This window comes from Oryzias melastigma, linkage group LG4 (assembly GCF_002922805.2).
Source record: "Oryzias melastigma strain HK-1 linkage group LG4, ASM292280v2, whole genome shotgun sequence".
NCBI lineage: Eukaryota > Metazoa > Chordata > Actinopteri > Beloniformes > Adrianichthyidae > Oryzias > Oryzias melastigma.
The window spans coordinates 10307311-10325424 of NC_050515.1; the positions used below are offsets into that span (position 1 = coordinate 10307311).

The 18114-nt window shown below is 38.6% G+C and overlaps 1 protein-coding gene across 8 annotated transcripts in view; it reads left to right on the forward strand.

The window, feature by feature from the left end:
- The window catches only part of ptprsa (protein tyrosine phosphatase receptor type Sa), a 292916-nt gene that overhangs the window by 126086 nt on the left and 148716 nt on the right, over positions 1-18114 (forward strand). For all 8 annotated transcript variants that reach the window (XM_036211506.1, XM_024278989.2, XM_024278979.2 and 5 more), the window contains 2 exons: positions 11533-11678; positions 15129-15270. In XM_036211506.1, the coding sequence (XP_036067399.1) occupies positions 11533-11678; positions 15129-15270 (288 nt within the window). The remainder of the gene's footprint in view (positions 1-11532; positions 11679-15128; positions 15271-18114) is intronic.

Consider the following 18114-nt stretch of genomic DNA (forward strand, 5'->3'; position numbering starts at 1 on the left):
ACGCAAAAGCATGATGTCATCCTTTCCTCCCTCTATCTCTCTCCGCCTTTCATCCCTTTTATTTACACTCATAAATCACACTGAGAAGGGGACATTTTTAATCGAAAGAGAAAGAAATATGGCTCCATAAATCCTGCCTCCCCAACTATATTGCTTTGCTTGTAAGCAAGTCTGTATTTGTCTGCATGTTTGCATATATTTGTATTCAGGCGCACGTGTGTGTGTGTGTGAGAGAGTGTGTACAAACACTGAAAGATACTTATGTGGATTGTCACCTGAGATTTGTCATGGGCGGCTGTGGCATATTGATCGAGTTGCAGACTTGTTACATTTGTGGAGGCTCTGCTATAAAACTCGACGACAGTGTCGTGGATTCATTTTACGAGTGGTGCCAAAGTTAATTTGTTTACATGTGATATGCTATGCAGACATATTGCTAGCTTTTTTTTTGTTAAGAGGTAAGAAAGGAGGTGCTAATACTAACACAGAAAGCAGAATTTTCCTTTTTTTTTGTTTGAAAATATCCACAAAATTCACAAAAAAAGGTTTTAAATAAAATCATGTTTTTTTTTTATTCGCAACCAATTCTCATTTTCTTAACGTAAAATGTACATTTCTTTACATTTTTTCTCAACTCCTGTTAGATTTTGGCTTACAAGATTCATGGGATTCAACATGAATGCTAATTTATGCCTTCAACCATTTTTTTTCAATTCTGACTCTTCACCTTTTGCTTCTCTTGTTCTCTTCTCTTCCTTTCCTCCTACTTTCTTTTGGCCTTTTAGCATTCCCATAAGCGGCGTTCTTGGCAAAGAACTCATAATAATAATTGGCCAGAACTCGCAGCAGCGGGGTGAGGGTGTTCAATTATTTATTTTCCTTTGAATCTGCCAATTTGAAAACAAAAAAGTGAAGTCTCATAGAGGGGCCGTTTCGCGCGCTCACATCTCGGCTCTTTGTTTTTCTTTGTCCTTCTTTTCTGCCTCCCTCGCTCCTTATCTTTCCCAGCGAAACTGCGTTTGAGCCAACCCTGTCAAGCGAATTCTGTCAAATTCGGCTGCATATGCGCCCCGCTGCTCCATGCTGGGGCCCGTGTTTTACTTCATGCTTGTCTTTCCTCGCAGAGGAGAAGAAAAACAAGTAAATTTTTAATTTAGTTACAGGCATGGCTCTCCAAGTCAAGTTGCTTGTTTGTGCTCACTCTGAATTCTACCCTAATGTTAGAGGCGAGCAATTGAATTTCAAGTAAATAAAAGAGAATTCTTCAGTCACACCAGAAATGTTTTCAGTTCCACAGCATGCCAGTTAGGAAAGGTCCACTCACACGGCTTTGTCAATAAGATTTAATTAAATAATAGATGTTTCCGACTGCCTCTGTTATTTTAACATTTGGTGTGGAACCATTAAAAAAACTGATATTGACAAGCCTGGAGTTGGAGGTTGGAAAAAACAACATAAAGTACATTTCACTTGACAAAGATGATCCATCCTGGAAAAATGTAGAGTAAAAGTCACATATTTTGAATGTTAAACCTTTATTTTTTAAGCCAAATGAGTAAAAGAAACACCCCTTAAGTATTGCTTCATATACTCTATATGTTTAATTCAATTTTATTTATATAGTCCAATATCACAAAAAAAATTGCCTCATTAGGCTCCATGCTGGTAATTGTACAGAAGCAGGTCGGTCATAAAGTTTAAACAATAGCCGATTGCTATGAACATTCACATTCACCCGCTCAGTGGCTCAGTGGTAGAGTGTCTGCCTTAAAACTGGAAAGTCATAAGTTCAAATCCAGGATGAGTCATACCAAATGCCTCCCTCCTTGATACTTAGCATAGAATTGGATTGGAGGGTTAAACTACCAAATGGTTCTTTGCGCGGCTGTGTCTGCAGCTCACCACTCCCCCGGGGGATGGGTCAAATGTGAAGAATAAATGTAGGTGTGTGACAACTAATGGGAGTTGAACTTTAACATTTAAGTGGTCTACAACCTTATTTTGTGTGAGCCGCTTGCGTTCCTCGTATAGATTTGCCAGTTTTATGCCAGTTGTGACAAGACTGAAACCTATTAGTGTCAAGTATTTCCTCCTTACTGTATTTGCCTTCTTCCTGTTTACATTTTCGTTCTTTATTGTTTAGCTCTCATAGCATTGCACTCTCCCTTGATTTGTTTTGATCAGAGCCATCACAACTTGAGGAATTCGACATGTCCTCTTCATTTAATGAGCCAACAAGCACCAGTTGCCCAAGTGGCTCTTTTAAAAGACAAAATTGCTCTCATTTTACCTCCCTGCGCGCCCCGTGGCCATTTTGATATCAGACAAACACTTGAACTTAATTTCCGTCCTCTGTCAGAGGAATCAGGCCTGTTTATTTCCTGTGGGTAGAAGCATGCTTGTTGTCGTTAGCCTTCAACGGTGGTTTCAGTGGGACCAATTTGTGTATATTACTAGCGTACCACGCTTTTTAGAAAAGCGGCTTTGCCGTGACAGAAGTGTGTCTGGGTAAAGTTTTTCACCTCAAGGTACCAACATAACACAACGTAATGCTAAATTCCAGCCTCCTGTTGCAAGTCCCCAGTGAACTGCTTAGCCTGGTCTCTACATTTGTTTGAAGTGGAGCCAGAATAGTTGGCACATCGCATGAAAAAAAGGCATTTCCTTGGTTTATTTATTTTTTTGCGTGTGTGTGTTTGTTTTACTTCAGTAGCAACATGTGGAAATCTATTTTAAAAGAGCTGTTTTTGTAATTACAATTGATTAATATCAAGCTGTACTAAAATCAAAATACCTATTCTAATTAAAAACAAGTTCTTTTGACAAGTTTTTATATATATATTTTAAAATTTCATCTTGGAAATCAAATCTAAAGAAAAAAAAAACTAATTAACTTATAATTAAACAGGTAAACTATAAACTATCCTTTAATGACAGAATTTGCGTGGACGGTTTGGACGCCAAAACTTGAACCTTAACTGCTCCAAGAAGAGATTCCAATTAGCATTTTCTCCTGATATTTAATTGGGAGAGCAACATTTTCATTAAGTCTTAAACCTGCACTGGGAACTCCAGGCTTTCATAAGAATGGTAACTGACCCAAAAGTGCCCTGTGCAATAAGTCTGCTGCTGATTTTAAACCACGTTTCACATTAATTTCATTTTCACTGAAAATGCTTCCAAGTCATTGTAAGGAATGCAAACCTTAATCGTTTTTTAAGAAAGTGTTCAAGTTTTTAAAAGTTCAATTTTAACTGTATAGGAAATCAGACGTCAATCAAATCTTTACAAGTGAAGCAGCTTGTGTTTTAGTGGCACCAAGTCATTCATCTGCTCTTAGAAAGTCTCAACACTGACTCAACTTCGTGTCGCTTTTTCCCCCGTCTGTCCGTCTCGCCTGTTTTTTCGCTTTAGCATTGGTCCACTGGTCTTTGTTAAAAGTTATTCTGCGTGAAAACCTCAAGACAAGACAAAGCAAGACGGGCTTAGAGTAAAGGCTTGGTTTCCATGGTGATGGTGCTTGGCCAGGCAGCCTGGGAGAATTGGTGCTGATTGATGGGGCTTGGTTGTTTAAGCCAAGAGTGTGTTTGTGTGTGTGTATTTGTGTGCACTCTGCATTTTGCCATACTGGTTTTTTTTTCCCCCACTTTGTTTGGCTTTCTCTATATTCAAACCTGGCAACTTATCCGTTTATTAATCAATAATTTGGATTAAAGCGTACCTGCCGTTAGTCGCACAAAGAATGAACATCCTGTAGTATAATCAAGACATTATAAAGGTTTATCATTAATTATCATAACATTGCAATACAGAACCCCAAAAGGTAACCAAATCAGGACCTAAACAGGATTTACTGTATTTTTCAGGTTACATTTTTGGAAAACTGTTGAAAATCATAAAATATTCCATAAGGACTCAAAAAAGCCAATATCATGCTTTTCTAAAGTCTTTCAGAGTAAACTATATCTATAACTACAAAAACTACATCCATATATAAGGTCATATATATGATCTAATATTAACTTTGGTATGCTAAAGAACAAATTATTTATGAAATATGAGTTATTTTTGTGAGTTTCTCTCCCACTGTGAAGTAAGATGTCTCGATCTCTGGGCCATCGCCTTTTGCTGCTTGTGGGTGCCGCCCATTTCATGATGTCATCTAAGAGCCGGACTCTGAATCTTGTTTGCATATCGCCCACAAAAGCAAACAACATCTGAACTTTTGCAAAGATGGATGTACATGGACGTGCTCGGCTAGTTTAGCCACTAGACGAGCGGCTGAGCTAGCTGAGCGTCGGGGCTAGCGGCTGATTTACAAACGTTTACACGAAATGTGTCAACGGATCAAAACACAGTTTTGGGGTTGTTTATAGTGAGGAATGTACAATATAATACACTTAAAAGTGCAAAAAGTTAATTTTGCACGGCATAAACCCTTTAAAAAGAAGAGAGAGAAACATTAAAATACATTTAGACTTGTTAAGTTAAAAAACAAGTGAGCTTAAGTGACAGACTCAAGTACTTGATTTTTGCTGATTCTGTTCATCTCTACATAAATCAGTGTTGGTCATGCTCCTGATGTTTGAGCTGTTTAAAAAAAGCAAGTTTAATCTCAGTTTAGCTTAATTCAAGTGATTTGTTTAAATTAGTATCACACAGTGGTTTATAATGGTCTCATGAACCTTCTTAGTAAAGTATGTAGTGGTAATATGTAGAAGAAGTTATACTTTAAAGGCAATACTTCCCAAACAAAACGGGATAACTTGAAACAGATAACTCCAGTGACAAACTGCAGCCGTATTCTTGTTTCCTTTGCATTATGAATGATGAGAGCAAATGCTTTTTAGTTGTCAAACCTCTAATCATAGATGCTTTTTTGTCAGATGTTACTGGTGGATGTGCTGTGAAAGATACCTATTCGTGGTAAGATGGATAAGTGCACTTTACCAATTCTCCTCCTTTCTCTGCAAATCACTGAATGGCTGCGCATCAATTTGTCCCCCACTTTGCTAATTCAGAGCATGATGGCTCCTATTTATGACCCGAGAAGCTTTTCTCCATCAATTACGGTATTAGTCATAAAGCCTGTCCCCTCCCTCATCTTACGGCACGGCCCCCCCATCATCCGACGACGACGGTAAAGCACTGTAAATGGAGCCGTCTCATTTTCACATGCCCGCCTCCCACTCTCCGGCACTTTATAATCAATGCGCTGCTGTATTCTGTGTTATCACGAGCGGCAGAGGTAGGGCCCGGTAGCAGGAGGTGGCTGCATCAGCTAAACATGCGTCTGTGTGCACAGTGGGATTTTTGTTTCCTCCCTCCATCTCTCCTCTATCTGCCTCTGTTTGCATGGATCCCTTCCATTCCCGAGGCCGAGTAAAGATATCCGGGCCCCCACTGACGGATATTTTAGCAGAGGGCATTTCCCCCTGCCAGGCAGATAAAGACTGGTCTTGTGTGCTTATCTGGGCAGCGTTGTACCTGTCTGAGAGAAGCTTAGGGAATACAGTGAGACTTTGGAAGGGACGAATGCCTACTGCTGAAAGAATGTCCTTTCAATGTCGTGTCTGCTATCGTAACCATTCGCTGAATATTTTCGTATAAGATACCCCACTGGGAGTGCAGGCACATGCATTCTTGTAGAAAAGGAGGCACAAGTGGGGAAAGGGAGCTTGGATTGTTTGGTCCTTTGGGTAACACATGGATACTCCAGCCCAGAATGAAATACCTGGCGCTTTGCTTTGGAATGTGGAACATTTTGCTAGTACGACTTCCAAAGAGAAGGTACGCGTGTGTCAAACGTTGACATTTTTAAGGCTTTTTACACAAGAAAATGTGTCAATCTCACAAACCTAATCAAATGGGTTTCTGTATCAAACAAATATCTAAATGGGGTTCAGGTGAAGCAGGACAAAGACTATTTCTTCAACACTTAAATCCATTATCAAAAAAAGATTTGTATCTCTCCAAACTCAATAGCTTTTCCTCTGTTCTGCTCTGTCACTACTTTTGTAATGTTAAAATGTCAGAAAAAAAAGGTTTTTAACTTGAAGGCAGAGATCCAGCAGCTTATAGGACAAAAAAGGTTAATTATGTTCATTAGAGGTCATTGTCTTGATACTGCTGTAGTTATGACTTTAGATTGGACCTCTAGTGGTGCATTAAATCCTCTTCAAAAGTACCGATTTGTATCACAAAAAACCCAGCACTCTGTTATTCACTAAATTATGTACAGATGGGATTGAAGTTGTTGTTTGTTTTCCATTTTCAATTAAAGGAATTAAAATATTTCACAGGACTTCGTGAATTGATGCAGACTTGCAGTAAATTTGCGCTGGCAGTTCATCTTGGAGTGTAAAAACCAGACATCTGCACCCAGCGTTAGCTGATTGGAAGCTAATTAATGCGGATGCTTGTAAAGAACATCAAACAGCCTCCAAAGGACTTTAAAAAAAGAAAAAAAAAAGAGGAAAATTTGACATTAGTGTTGGAGAGGAGCAGTAGGGCTCAAACTTAAGACGGCTTTGATATTTTCATAATCTATTTGTGCCGCTTTACGATGCAGGGATGTCTATGAAATCACTTTATTTTTTAGCAGCAGGTAAATTGAGGACACCTGCAGCTGAGTGTGTCCGAAGTTTTTGAAGAAGAGTTTTGTGTGTTATCATATTTTCACAAACACGTAGTTTAGCAGTGGCGTAGTGTCTGGGCCTGCAAAGCCTTCAGTGAAGGCCTTAAATTATCTGAAAAGAAGTATCTAAATCACAGAGAAATGTTTTTTATATAGATATTTGTCTAAAACTTACTTTAGATCATTCAAAATGTTCTATCAGCTTCTATCACAGCCCTTCTTCACATGATAGTTTCTAACCAATCAGATGTTAGCCCTCACTTTTTGCTAGGTTCATGAAAGTCGCCTTACACTCATACAGTTAGTGCTTCCATCCTCACTCCCGGTCTTTCCATAAAAAACACTGCTGATTAAATCATAGCAGTATATGGAATAAGCACATTTACGTAGATTCAACTAATCAGAATTTGAGTTGGAATCTGGAGCTTCGTGAGGACAGAAAATGACACAATCGCCTCTGATTGGATGGTCAAAAGTCGCGCCACCAAAAGATAACTTTTTCTGCACTTTAGGCAGTAGCTGCATTTGATTTTTGTTTATTTCACTCACTGTTTTGCAGTTAACAATAAATAAGGTGGAGAAGTTAATCTTAAGATGGACTTTTCCAGAAAAATGGAACATACTATTATCATGCATGTGGTAGGACCAAAAACTGGACCATAATGCATGAAACTGGACACCAATGGGATGAGGAACACCATTTTATCAAATGAAGGAACTGTGTCCTGTAAAGAAAGAAAAAATAAATGATTCATTTGCTGGTTCAAAAAAAGAAAAATCAAAACAAAGGGATTGGAACCTTGGCCAAACATAAAATAAGTCAGGGAGTCTGCTGACCAAGCCACGTTGACCGTCGGAGTCAGCCATGTTTAGGCTGCCTAACAAAAAATCGACTATTTCAAGAAAAAGCCCACGAACAAAGACCGCCAAGGTCCAACCCCAAACTAAAATAACAAAACCCAGTAGTGTAAGACTGCCAAGGACATAAAAAAGAAAAAGAACCAAACAAACTAGCACAAACCAGCTCCTCAGTCTCTTACTCTGCCTCCGCCTGCCTGGTTGAGGGCTTCCTCTGGTTTAAATAGCCAGCAGGTGTTTATCAGGATGATTGGTCCCCACCTGCCAGGTGATCAGAACAACAGGGCAGGCAAAGGATGCAGCACGTCAACTATAGCAAGGGGGGAAGCGGGTCGGATCCAGCCCACGGGCCATAGTTTGGCAGCACTAATGAGCTCCTTGCACTGTGCAGTTTTTGGGGAGTTGTAAAAAAGAAAAATTTGTACGACACACATGCATTTCACCTACTTTACTCTTGTGTCCACCATGAACTGTACCTCTCACCATGCTTGTAGAAAAACATGTGCAAAAACATTTTCACCCTACAGGCTAACTAAGCGATCTACGACCATGATATTTAGTGTGGACCACCTGTATGGGTAGTTACTAAGGCATTACGGTATTTGCAAGAATGTCAACCCTGGGGTCTTAAAGGGTTAAAATGAGCCCTTCTCTGAATGAGCTGGGCGTGTTGGCTGACTGCAGAGCTGGTGACACTGACATATATTCTGTCTCAGTTTAGTTCAGCGTTTTGTTATTCCAGCTGTGCAGGGCTGGTTTTTTCTACTCTCTTGACCTTCTGTCGTCTCCATGGTCCTCCTTTATTCTCTTTATCACTCTGGAGCATCAGTCTTTATTTTTGTTACTTTTCTTTAATTCCTTTTTAAAGCAACTATTATATATTTTCACAATTTTAACTTTCCTTTAGCGATGTGAATAGCACACGCAGCACTTAAGAAATAGCGCCAGAAGATGGACACCCTGACATCTGCATTTGTTGTACATCTGTCCTCTGCAAAACACAAGAGAGGAGGAGAAGGCAATTGGGTGGAAATGTCAAATGGTCCATGGGAAAACTAATCAAAGAATGTCGGCCTTCAGTGGTAGCACTGCCACAGGCCCGCTCTGTGTAAAACCATCTTCTGTCTTAACAGTGAGCACATTGTAAAGGAAGGTCAAATGCAGAGGAGCCGTATTGTGTAAAGCTGTGTAGTTCTGGAATGGAAACTTTAAAGTGTAAAATGCCAGAAGGGATCTCTAGATGCTGCACACAATGGAAGCCAGTTCACACCTAAAGGCAGAGAAATATCATTCCATAACCTTTACAGTATTCTGCTGGATATGTGAAATACACAGCGGAAAGTAATCATTTCTCTTTTTAAAAACACTTTATTTTGTTGATTTGTTACTTTTTTGTGTCTAAATCAAATTAAATTGTTTTTTATAATTTTAAGCTTTTTGTATGTCAGCTATTGATTAATATTATAATAACTACAACCTGTCAATTTGATGTAGTAGTAAATATTTGGGAAACATAAGTACTACTACTTTCTTTTACTAAAGCAAGTAATCCTTTTAAACAATGAAAAAGAGGTGCTTTAAAAGCATTTTTGTATTGTTTCATACAAACATTTGTGTTTGTTTAAGACATTGTTACAGTTACAGACTTTAGTTTACTGTCTCAAACCTTTTGTTGGATGGGAATTCATAAACCCTTTGATACACAGAGGCAAAAAGGTGTTTGAAAGTAATGGATTATTAGTTCCAACAATCACTAAGGTCTCATCCAGACACTGAGAGGGAGTGACATCTGTGTGGCGGGGCAGTGACTTCTTGACACCAAGTTTTCTCAAGTGAAAAAAGGACATGGATTTTAATTGATTCCAGCTTGTAGAGCAAGTGACAGTGATGGATGGGTTATGCAAACACTGCTGAGTGACTGATCTGAGCCTTTTTACTCTTGGTAGATGAATTTTAGAGGGTTTTTATTTTTTCCAATAAGGAAAAAGATTGGGAAGATCCCCTGTCAAAGTTTTACCCAAGAAACATTAAAGAAAAATTTCAAACTTGGTTTATTAATAAAACATGAATAGAAGTTCATTTATCTACTGCAAATCTTTCCATGCCTCTTTACAAACTTCAGTGCTAAAAAGCATATTTGGCATTTTTTCCTCACAAAAATATGTATTTATTTTTTAAGTTATGAGTCCATATATGAGCCTTGCACAGAATTTCTAATTTAGCAGTAGAATAAAACCTCTAGTATAGATTATTTATCCATTAAAGACCCACTTTAATAAAAATTGTGGTTTTAGCATGTTATTGTAGCACTATTCTGATAATAGAGGATATATATAAAGTAATTACTAGGGTTGATAAAAATTGATTTTAATCAATCTGAGCTTAACAGATCAATAATCGAAAAAAGGATGATCTAGCACATCAGGCTAAATTCTGCTAGCTTGATGCTAACGTTTAATGGTATTTCCCAAAGGACAGCTAATGCTAGCTCTTGTAAACATACATGACTAAACTAACATCTTTATACACTAACGGGCAGGAATTTTCCAAACTCTTTTGACTAAACTGTTTTTAAAGTAACCATTTGTGGTCTAAAACACTATTTTTTCTCTCATTTTTTGCTTATTCTTCTGGAAATAAGTGTACTGGTATAGCACAAGCCCCACCTAGTGGCCAAACTGAAACGCCCTCCAGAAGAAGCAGAACAGCCATTTTATACATTCATATATTTTGCTTCTTATTCTTTAACTATATCAGTTAATCTCATGTTTGATTTACCTTCATTCTGCATTAAAAAATCATGTTAAAAAAAAAAATTAGCTCTCATGGTGTACATTTCGTTTGAAATGGATAGCTAGTTGCTTAAAGAATCAACTATTTGTTCATAATGAAATCAATTTTAATATTCCTGTAACAGTTTTATTTATGTTCTACCAGGTGCTTTTATTTTCAAGGGCTTCCCTTACAAAAAAAAAAAAAATGAACAGGATGCATCAGAACTGGAGCGGCACACTCGGCTGGCCTTGGAGCCGTTCTCTGTTTATTGAGCTTTATTAGCATCACTCTGATCAAGAACGGACGAAGAGAAAACACACATAGACATTCAGCTGTGAGAGCATCTGCATATCTGAAGGTGAAATGAATGGGAAAGCCTTATTTTAATCAAAAAACAAGGAACTCATACAAAAATACCTGAATATATGATGTTTTTTTAGGTTGTAGAAACCTTTTTAAAGCCACCAGTACGTTTTTGTTATATTTGGGTAGAGAAAAACATTTCCAACCGTGGGTTGAACTTCATACAAAATGTCTCTGCTTACTTTAGGCAAAACATTCCTTTTTCTTTCCTCTTCCTGCCTCTTTTTTTTCCTCGCTCCATCTCTCTTTAGTCATAACGATAGCAGGAACTCTCCTTCATATGTGTTTAGCAGTGCCTGGAGACCGGTGTTGGCCCATGGTCCCTTAATTATTAATTTGACGTTATGCGCTGGCCGTTTGATCATCCTCATATATCTGTATGATTCAGATTTAACGAGTTCCCCAGGAGACTCTGTTTTTTTTTTTTTTTTTCCTCCTTCTATCAGACTTGTTGTCTTAAATCGACTGCAAGGCCGGCATGAGCAAAACTTTTGATCAGCTGATGGACCGAAAGGTCGTTTGAGTGCATCTTTTTCGGCAACTGCAGGGTTAAAAACTCTATTGGCTTTTCATTATCTTTCTCCAATTCTTAGCTTCTGCACTGGTTTCCTTGGTTATAGTCTATTTTTTCCCCCTTTAGAGATATATATTTAAGCTTCTAATCATCTGCACCTTAGTCCAGCATTAACATATAAATTCACACCACTGCAGAGTTATGGAAGTTGGGGAGTCTGGACTGCTGTGAAGTGCAAAATGAGCACGAGATTAGGACCGGTATATCTGTATGCATGCACATGCATACAATAAATGCAATTAAAGGAGCTCAGTTAGGAGCTGCAATGTAACTTTTGGACTTATATGTTTGCATTTCTCTCCTTCCCTTTGTTTTTGCCCCTCAGCACCACCGGCATTCACCAAGGTTCCCGTCGACCAGACCGGTGTCTCGGGAGGCGTCGTCTCGTTTGTCTGCCAGGCGGAAGGCGATCCCAAACCCAGAGTCAGTTGGAGCAAGAAGGGGAAGAAGGTGAATTCGCAGCGCATAGAGGTGAGTTGATGATGGTTGTAGAAATCCAAACTTGACCATTGTTCTCTAAAATACAACAACGGATTTACTTTACGCATGTTATGTTCAATAAAACTCAATAAAAGTTAACCCAAATTATCAATTTTTCATTCAATATATAATAATTTTTTTTAAAAAATCCTTTAAAATATGAAGCGATGTGTCTGATGACGTGTCCTCGTGCATGTCTTCATTATCAGACACATCAAAGATACTGACAAAAGAAATCGTCTCATTTTTATCCGCTCCTTCAAATAATCCAGACTGATCGCGGGCATTAAAAGTCTTCAAGTGTGTCGTCTGTCGTACTGAGCAAACATGAAGCATGAATATAAAGTATGGTCAGAGTTCCAGCTTTTTAATTTATTCAGATTTTCTAACTGAGTTACAAAAACAAATGGACATAATACAATAAGGAAGGCATTGTGTTTCCTACACGTTTGACACAAATTGAAAGCTTCAAAATTTGCTTTTACAGTTACATTAATAACAGCAAGAAAAACAAGATTAATGTTGCAGTAAATGTAAGTTAACATCATGTGGTTTGTTGCTACAAATAACTGGAATGTGAACATTTAAATAAATTAAATATAATATAAAAATATGTTATATGGCCTTTTAACCTTAAAATATCCTAAAACTGTTTTATGTATAAACAATTGTAATATTATTTTAAAGATTCTTTTTAACTAAATGTATATGTTTTTTTGCTTTTAGTACAACCATGGTGTTATTTATTAGTCATTTATTTTATTTATTAGTCAAAACTACGCGCATTAATGAGACACCCCCACGCACGTATCAAACATTTTTTGCGGACAATTCTGACACTTGGTTTAATTCTCCTGCGAGCACAAAAAGTCACCGTGGGAAAGAGACCGCCTACTTCCTCTGGCGGGTCCTCGGGCACAACTGATGCGTTCTCGCTAGCAAAATCTCGCAACATTTTGTCATGTGGTCGTAGGGCAACTTTCCTTTGTACAAGTGGGAAATTACTTTTGACAATTGGAGGTGGGGACAACGGGCTGTGCTGGCTTCCTTCTGATTGGTCTATTTTGAGGATGACCACTCCTTCTAAACCCACGTAGACAAGAAGTTTATGTTTTCTAGTCGTTGCACGAGAATGACGCTAGCTACATCACGCATGCGCCATGAAAACAAATCGCTCAGCGGAAGCGAGGCTTACCTGAGTGGAAACGCTCTCCAGAATTAACTGACCGAAACAAGACTTTGGAGATACATTTCAATCATCTTTTGATCTAAAGGTCTTTTCGTTACGATTGTGCTGTTTTTAGCAAAAATCCCAAAATTTCTGTCGTTTGCGTGGACAGTTTCTACAGAGCAACAGTAGCTCATTAGAAATTCGAGATTGTTGGTGCAGAGCAACCCCGCCCTCTTTTCCCCATTGCTGAGAGCTCTCTGTTTACATGCTGTCCTGCTAACTCACATTACCAAAAAGTGCAAGCAATATCGGAGCTATCCAGCAGTCGCTCCACTGTGTTCTGATGATGAAAATGCGGATGGTTTATTTAAGAATTACATTTAAACACATTTTTTTTAACAAGAAATGCTTGATAACAAGGCATTGTGGTCTATATTTAATAGTGTCGTGGGCGTCGATGCACTCTAGTTTGTTGTAAAGACTTCTGGGAAATTTCCAGCGTACCAGATTTGGACAGCACAACATAATAGCGAAAGGACTATATAATTAGTAATGAAGGAATTTGGACATATCCCAAATGTATTTATTATTTAGTTTATTTTGCATGCTTCCATAAACAGAAAGTATTCAAAACAGTACAAAAAAACAACCATAAATGGATGTTTCCTGGGAGAAATCAGCTCCTAGAGTTCACTCTTTTCACACCTTTGCTGTGTCTCAGGAAGACAAACCTTTATTTTCTTTTAAAAGTTTAGTGACTTCATTTGTGTCCTGCAAATGAAGCTGTAATTGCCATATCCCTCTGCAAACCAGTTTTTGATAATCCCCTACCTTGGTTACAAACAGGTAAACAAAAAGGACGATTGTAATCCAATTACTTCAGGAACTGTAATTGTTCTGTTGGTTTTGGTTCCTGTCTGGTTCCAAGAAAAAATGAAGCTGGATCTGTTTTAACTGACAATGTTAACAAATTGCCATCGACAACAGGCACAAGCTTGTCGCTTTCCACTCTCCCATCCCTCTAACCGTGTCCTTTTTCTGCACTTGAGTGATTTCGCCGTAGTTCATTTTTCCCCCGCATGCAGCCCTGTCTGCGCGAATGTTTCTGTGTCTTATTCATGATGTTTGTTGTTCACTTCTCGGCAGGCATCCCAGATGGCATCTCTAAAAGCCTTGATTGATGCTCAGTGTCTCTTAATTAAAAAGTTGCTTTAGTCAACGATGACGGCGGTGGTGGCGCACACAAACGCACCCTCGCGCGCACACACGCACATCAGCGATGCAGTATGAAGGAAACCACGGGGGGAGGGAGCGTCGAAGTTTAAAAAAAAAAGGACTCCAACCTCAACAGGAGGAGATCAGCATCCCCACTGAGGACAAAATGAAAAGACAAGTTCTATTTGTGCGTTCCTCTCTCCTGCATGCTAAGTGGGAGAACAAAGCCAAGAGCGCGAAGGAACCCACTTGAACGGACTCCTCTCTTCTTCTGTTTGCCTGAAATAAAAAAAGGGGTTTTGATGTGCTTCTTTTCAGTTTAAAAAAAATCTTTTTACCCTCTAGACAGCTGCTTTGATATTGATCATGATGCCACGCTCTGTGGTGTTTTTAGCCTAATTAACAACTCAGCCCTGAGATTTGCAGCAGCGGAACAGCAGGTCCGCCTGCGTCTCAAAGTCACGCCTCGCCTCGGAGATGGCGGCTGCAAGCGTGTCGGCGAGACCTTCCCCAGGGAGGAGGAGCCTATCCTGGAGTATTAGATTTTCCATAAGACTGACAGGCTGACCATCTTCTCTGACACATCCATCCAAATTTAGAGCAGAAGTAATAGGCCCGGGAAATGACTTTGTCTATTAAAAGCGAGCGGGAGCTCAGAATTGCCATCATTTAAATGTGACTCTTTTTATCTATGGCTGCAGCGTATTTCTGCAGGATTTGTGGCCGACGATGTTTTGATTTTCCGAGGGATCAAACGGTTCTGTTGGAACGCTGTGGTGGTTGACGATGCCCAAGCTGTCAGTCACTCGCACAAATAAAATCACAGCTTTTCCTGATTCCAAAATATGGGTTTCATACATTCCAATTTTTCTCATATCTATGCTTGTATTTAGTAATCTGATTACATCTTTACTCAAAACAAATGGATTTCCACACACACTGTGTGCTGAAAGGAATCCTCCATTTGTTCCAACCTGTAAAAGTGTGCGAAATGCCAAATATGCAACAAAAATAACTTTTTTTTTAACTAGTTTTATTTTTTTTCTACTCCACAGACCATAGAGTTTGATGAGGGTGCCGGCGCCGTTCTCAGAATCCAACCCCTGCGGGCGCCACGTGACGAGAACATCTATGAATGTGTAGCAGAAAATAGCGAGGGAGAGATTACCGTCAACGCCAGACTGACCATCATTCGAGGTAAACACTGCTTACTAATCAGGAAGAAACTGCTTTGATTTTTTTATGTTTTCCATTAAAACTGAAATTATGTGTATTTAGAAAAAAAAATTATGTTATTTTTTGTGTGTGTGTGCCTTGCTTTTAAGGCTTAAATCCACATTTTTATGAAAACATTATATACAGTATTCCCCCCTTATTCGCGGGGGTTAAGGACCATAGGCGTCCGCGGATACACTGAATCTGCGAATACAGAGACCCCACCCCCACAGTAGTCCATACTCATAAAAACAATTCTGATTATGCTTTGTAAAACATTTATTAAAGAACATTGGAGTTTTGTTCAACATGAGTTTTTTTTTCCTCATTTTAACTCAGAACAAAAGACTGGATCGCAGCGTACTCCATGACTCAGATGAGGAGTGTCAACTTGTCTTTGTGCCCTAAAATCAGGCACACACTTCCTCCTTCAACAAATAGGTTAATAAACAATTCCTCTGGATGATAATTATCCTCCGCCATTATTTTCTTCAGCATATCAGGATTTTTTTCAGCTACTTCTGAGTCAGCTGATGCCGTTTCTCCATGCAGGCGGATGGAGAGAGGAGGGGGTAGCCAACGGGTGCTCCCCCTCAGCACTCTGGAAAGGGCTCCGCTGCGCTCTGCAGTGTGGAGATACACCTGGGCAGCACCTCCTTTAGACACAAAATTTTCATACAAGCGTCTTTGAGTTTTTGTGATAAATCGCAAATAAAGAAACCCAAATACACGGGGAGACACTGTACATTTAAAACTAAGTCTATGAACAATAGCGCGTTAACTCACTCCATTAATTTAAAAAAAATAGTGTGTTAATATTTATTGACGCAAATTAATTAAACTTGGCAAACTGTCCTTCACTTCGCCTTGGCGGTTCAGCCTTCCATGGTGTCCATTAAAACACGTCGTCAGGCATTATCCCACTTATACAGTGGTGTATTATAAAATAAATAAATATTCATTGAAATAGTATTTGATGAATATTCAATAAGGAAAACATTTCTTTCTGGCCTGCTTTTGTTCAATAGCCAGATATTGTTATATAAAATGTATCTAGTAAAAATTGCGATTAATTTTAATTAATCACAACACTAAAGTGTAATTAATTTTAATAATTTTTTAAATCGATTGATAGCACTAATTAAAAATAAACATTCTGATTGTACAGTTTTGTATGTGATTTCATATTGTGTTTATTTGCAAGTAATAAGTGGTCATCAAACACAGTAACAACCAAAAACTATTTTAATTTTTTTGTTTGCAATTAATTATTTAGATTTTTAATTTGATTCCCTGGCCCACTAAAATGTAGGAACTTGTAAGTTGCAGCAGGCAAAAGATTTATAAATATATATATATATATGTAAATATATTATTTGCACTGGAGTCACACTTTTGAGAGAAAAGTGCAACACTTCTGAACAAATCCACCAAGTCTGGAGTCATGCACATCAAACACAATTCAAACATTCTAAATATGCCGTTTTATGTGTGATTTAATTTATGATTATTCACAGATAATAAGTTGTCAAATACTTAATACGTGTTTAAAAAAAAAAAATAATTCTGATTAATCACATTTAATTTTTCCCAGTTTGCGATTCATTTGTTAATTATTTTTTTTATCAATTCTCTGCGTTATTTAAAACAGATACAATTAACATAAGGTACGATTAACATATTCACTTCTAGAGGGATTTCTACATTTTAATGGATTGTTCTTAAGGTTGTGACAGCAGTTTTTTCAAAGCAGATAATTTTTTTTTATTTTTTTTATTTTAAAGGAACTTATTGTTTTTTCCTCCTTTATTCCACCAAACATTATTGTCTAAACGGGTCAAGGCTTTTGCCGTTACAGACTGTGAACCGATGCTTGTGCATTGACTACACAGTAAGTTCATAGCATTAATCAGCTGGCATTCATGTGATGGCTGCTATAGTATTGACAGGCCTTCATGTCCATGAATGAAGCCGGCTGATTGGCTGTTCGCTGACAGTCCGGCTGCAGCAGCAGCTCACACACGGAGACGGCCACACGGAAACAACAAATTGTTTTCAGCTGCTTAAATTCATTCAAAAGGGAATAATCATGCAGAATGGCGTTCGTAGCAAACCGGCCCTTTCATGTCCTCCACTCTGGATTTCCCTGCCTTGTTTATGGGGACAAATTCAGTCTTTTCTCCTTTTTTCTGCTCTCCTGCCTCCATCTGCCTTGTGTCCAGGGCTGAACAAAGCTATGTTATTGCTGGCTGTCACACAACGCGCCAGCTAGGCCTCTGTCTGTCAGGCTGTCATCCACAGGACTGAGCAACATTTCATGTGGTGAGAGCGCTGGACTGGAGATAGAACGCCCGGCCCAACAATCTGCCTCAGCTATTGATAGAAGCAACCTCAGGTTTCAGTGTCAGGGATGTGAGCGGTGCAGGTGTCCAGTTAAAACCCTATCAGGAGCTCAGTCACACCAGAGAAATCCGAATGATTAATTAGGAACTTTCTTTTTTTTTTTTTTTTAAATAAAATATGGAAGGAGAAACCATCAAAAACTGGATTCAGATTATTTTTTCTTAATTTTTGACATGTTCCAGAACTCACTGATGTAATCTGGTGCAACAAAATCAAACGTCTGAGATCTCCAAACATAGTTTGCTAAAAAACGATGTACAGATTTGTCAAGTATGTGCAAGTTTTGTGGTCGACGGGGCGCCGAATGATTGCGATCCATGATCATAATCTCATTGGAGTTATCTTAAAGTGGTAAGTTTTTAAAAACAGGAAGTCGTGTTTGCTACGAGTAGACAGATTAAATATGTTTATCGCTGCAATGTG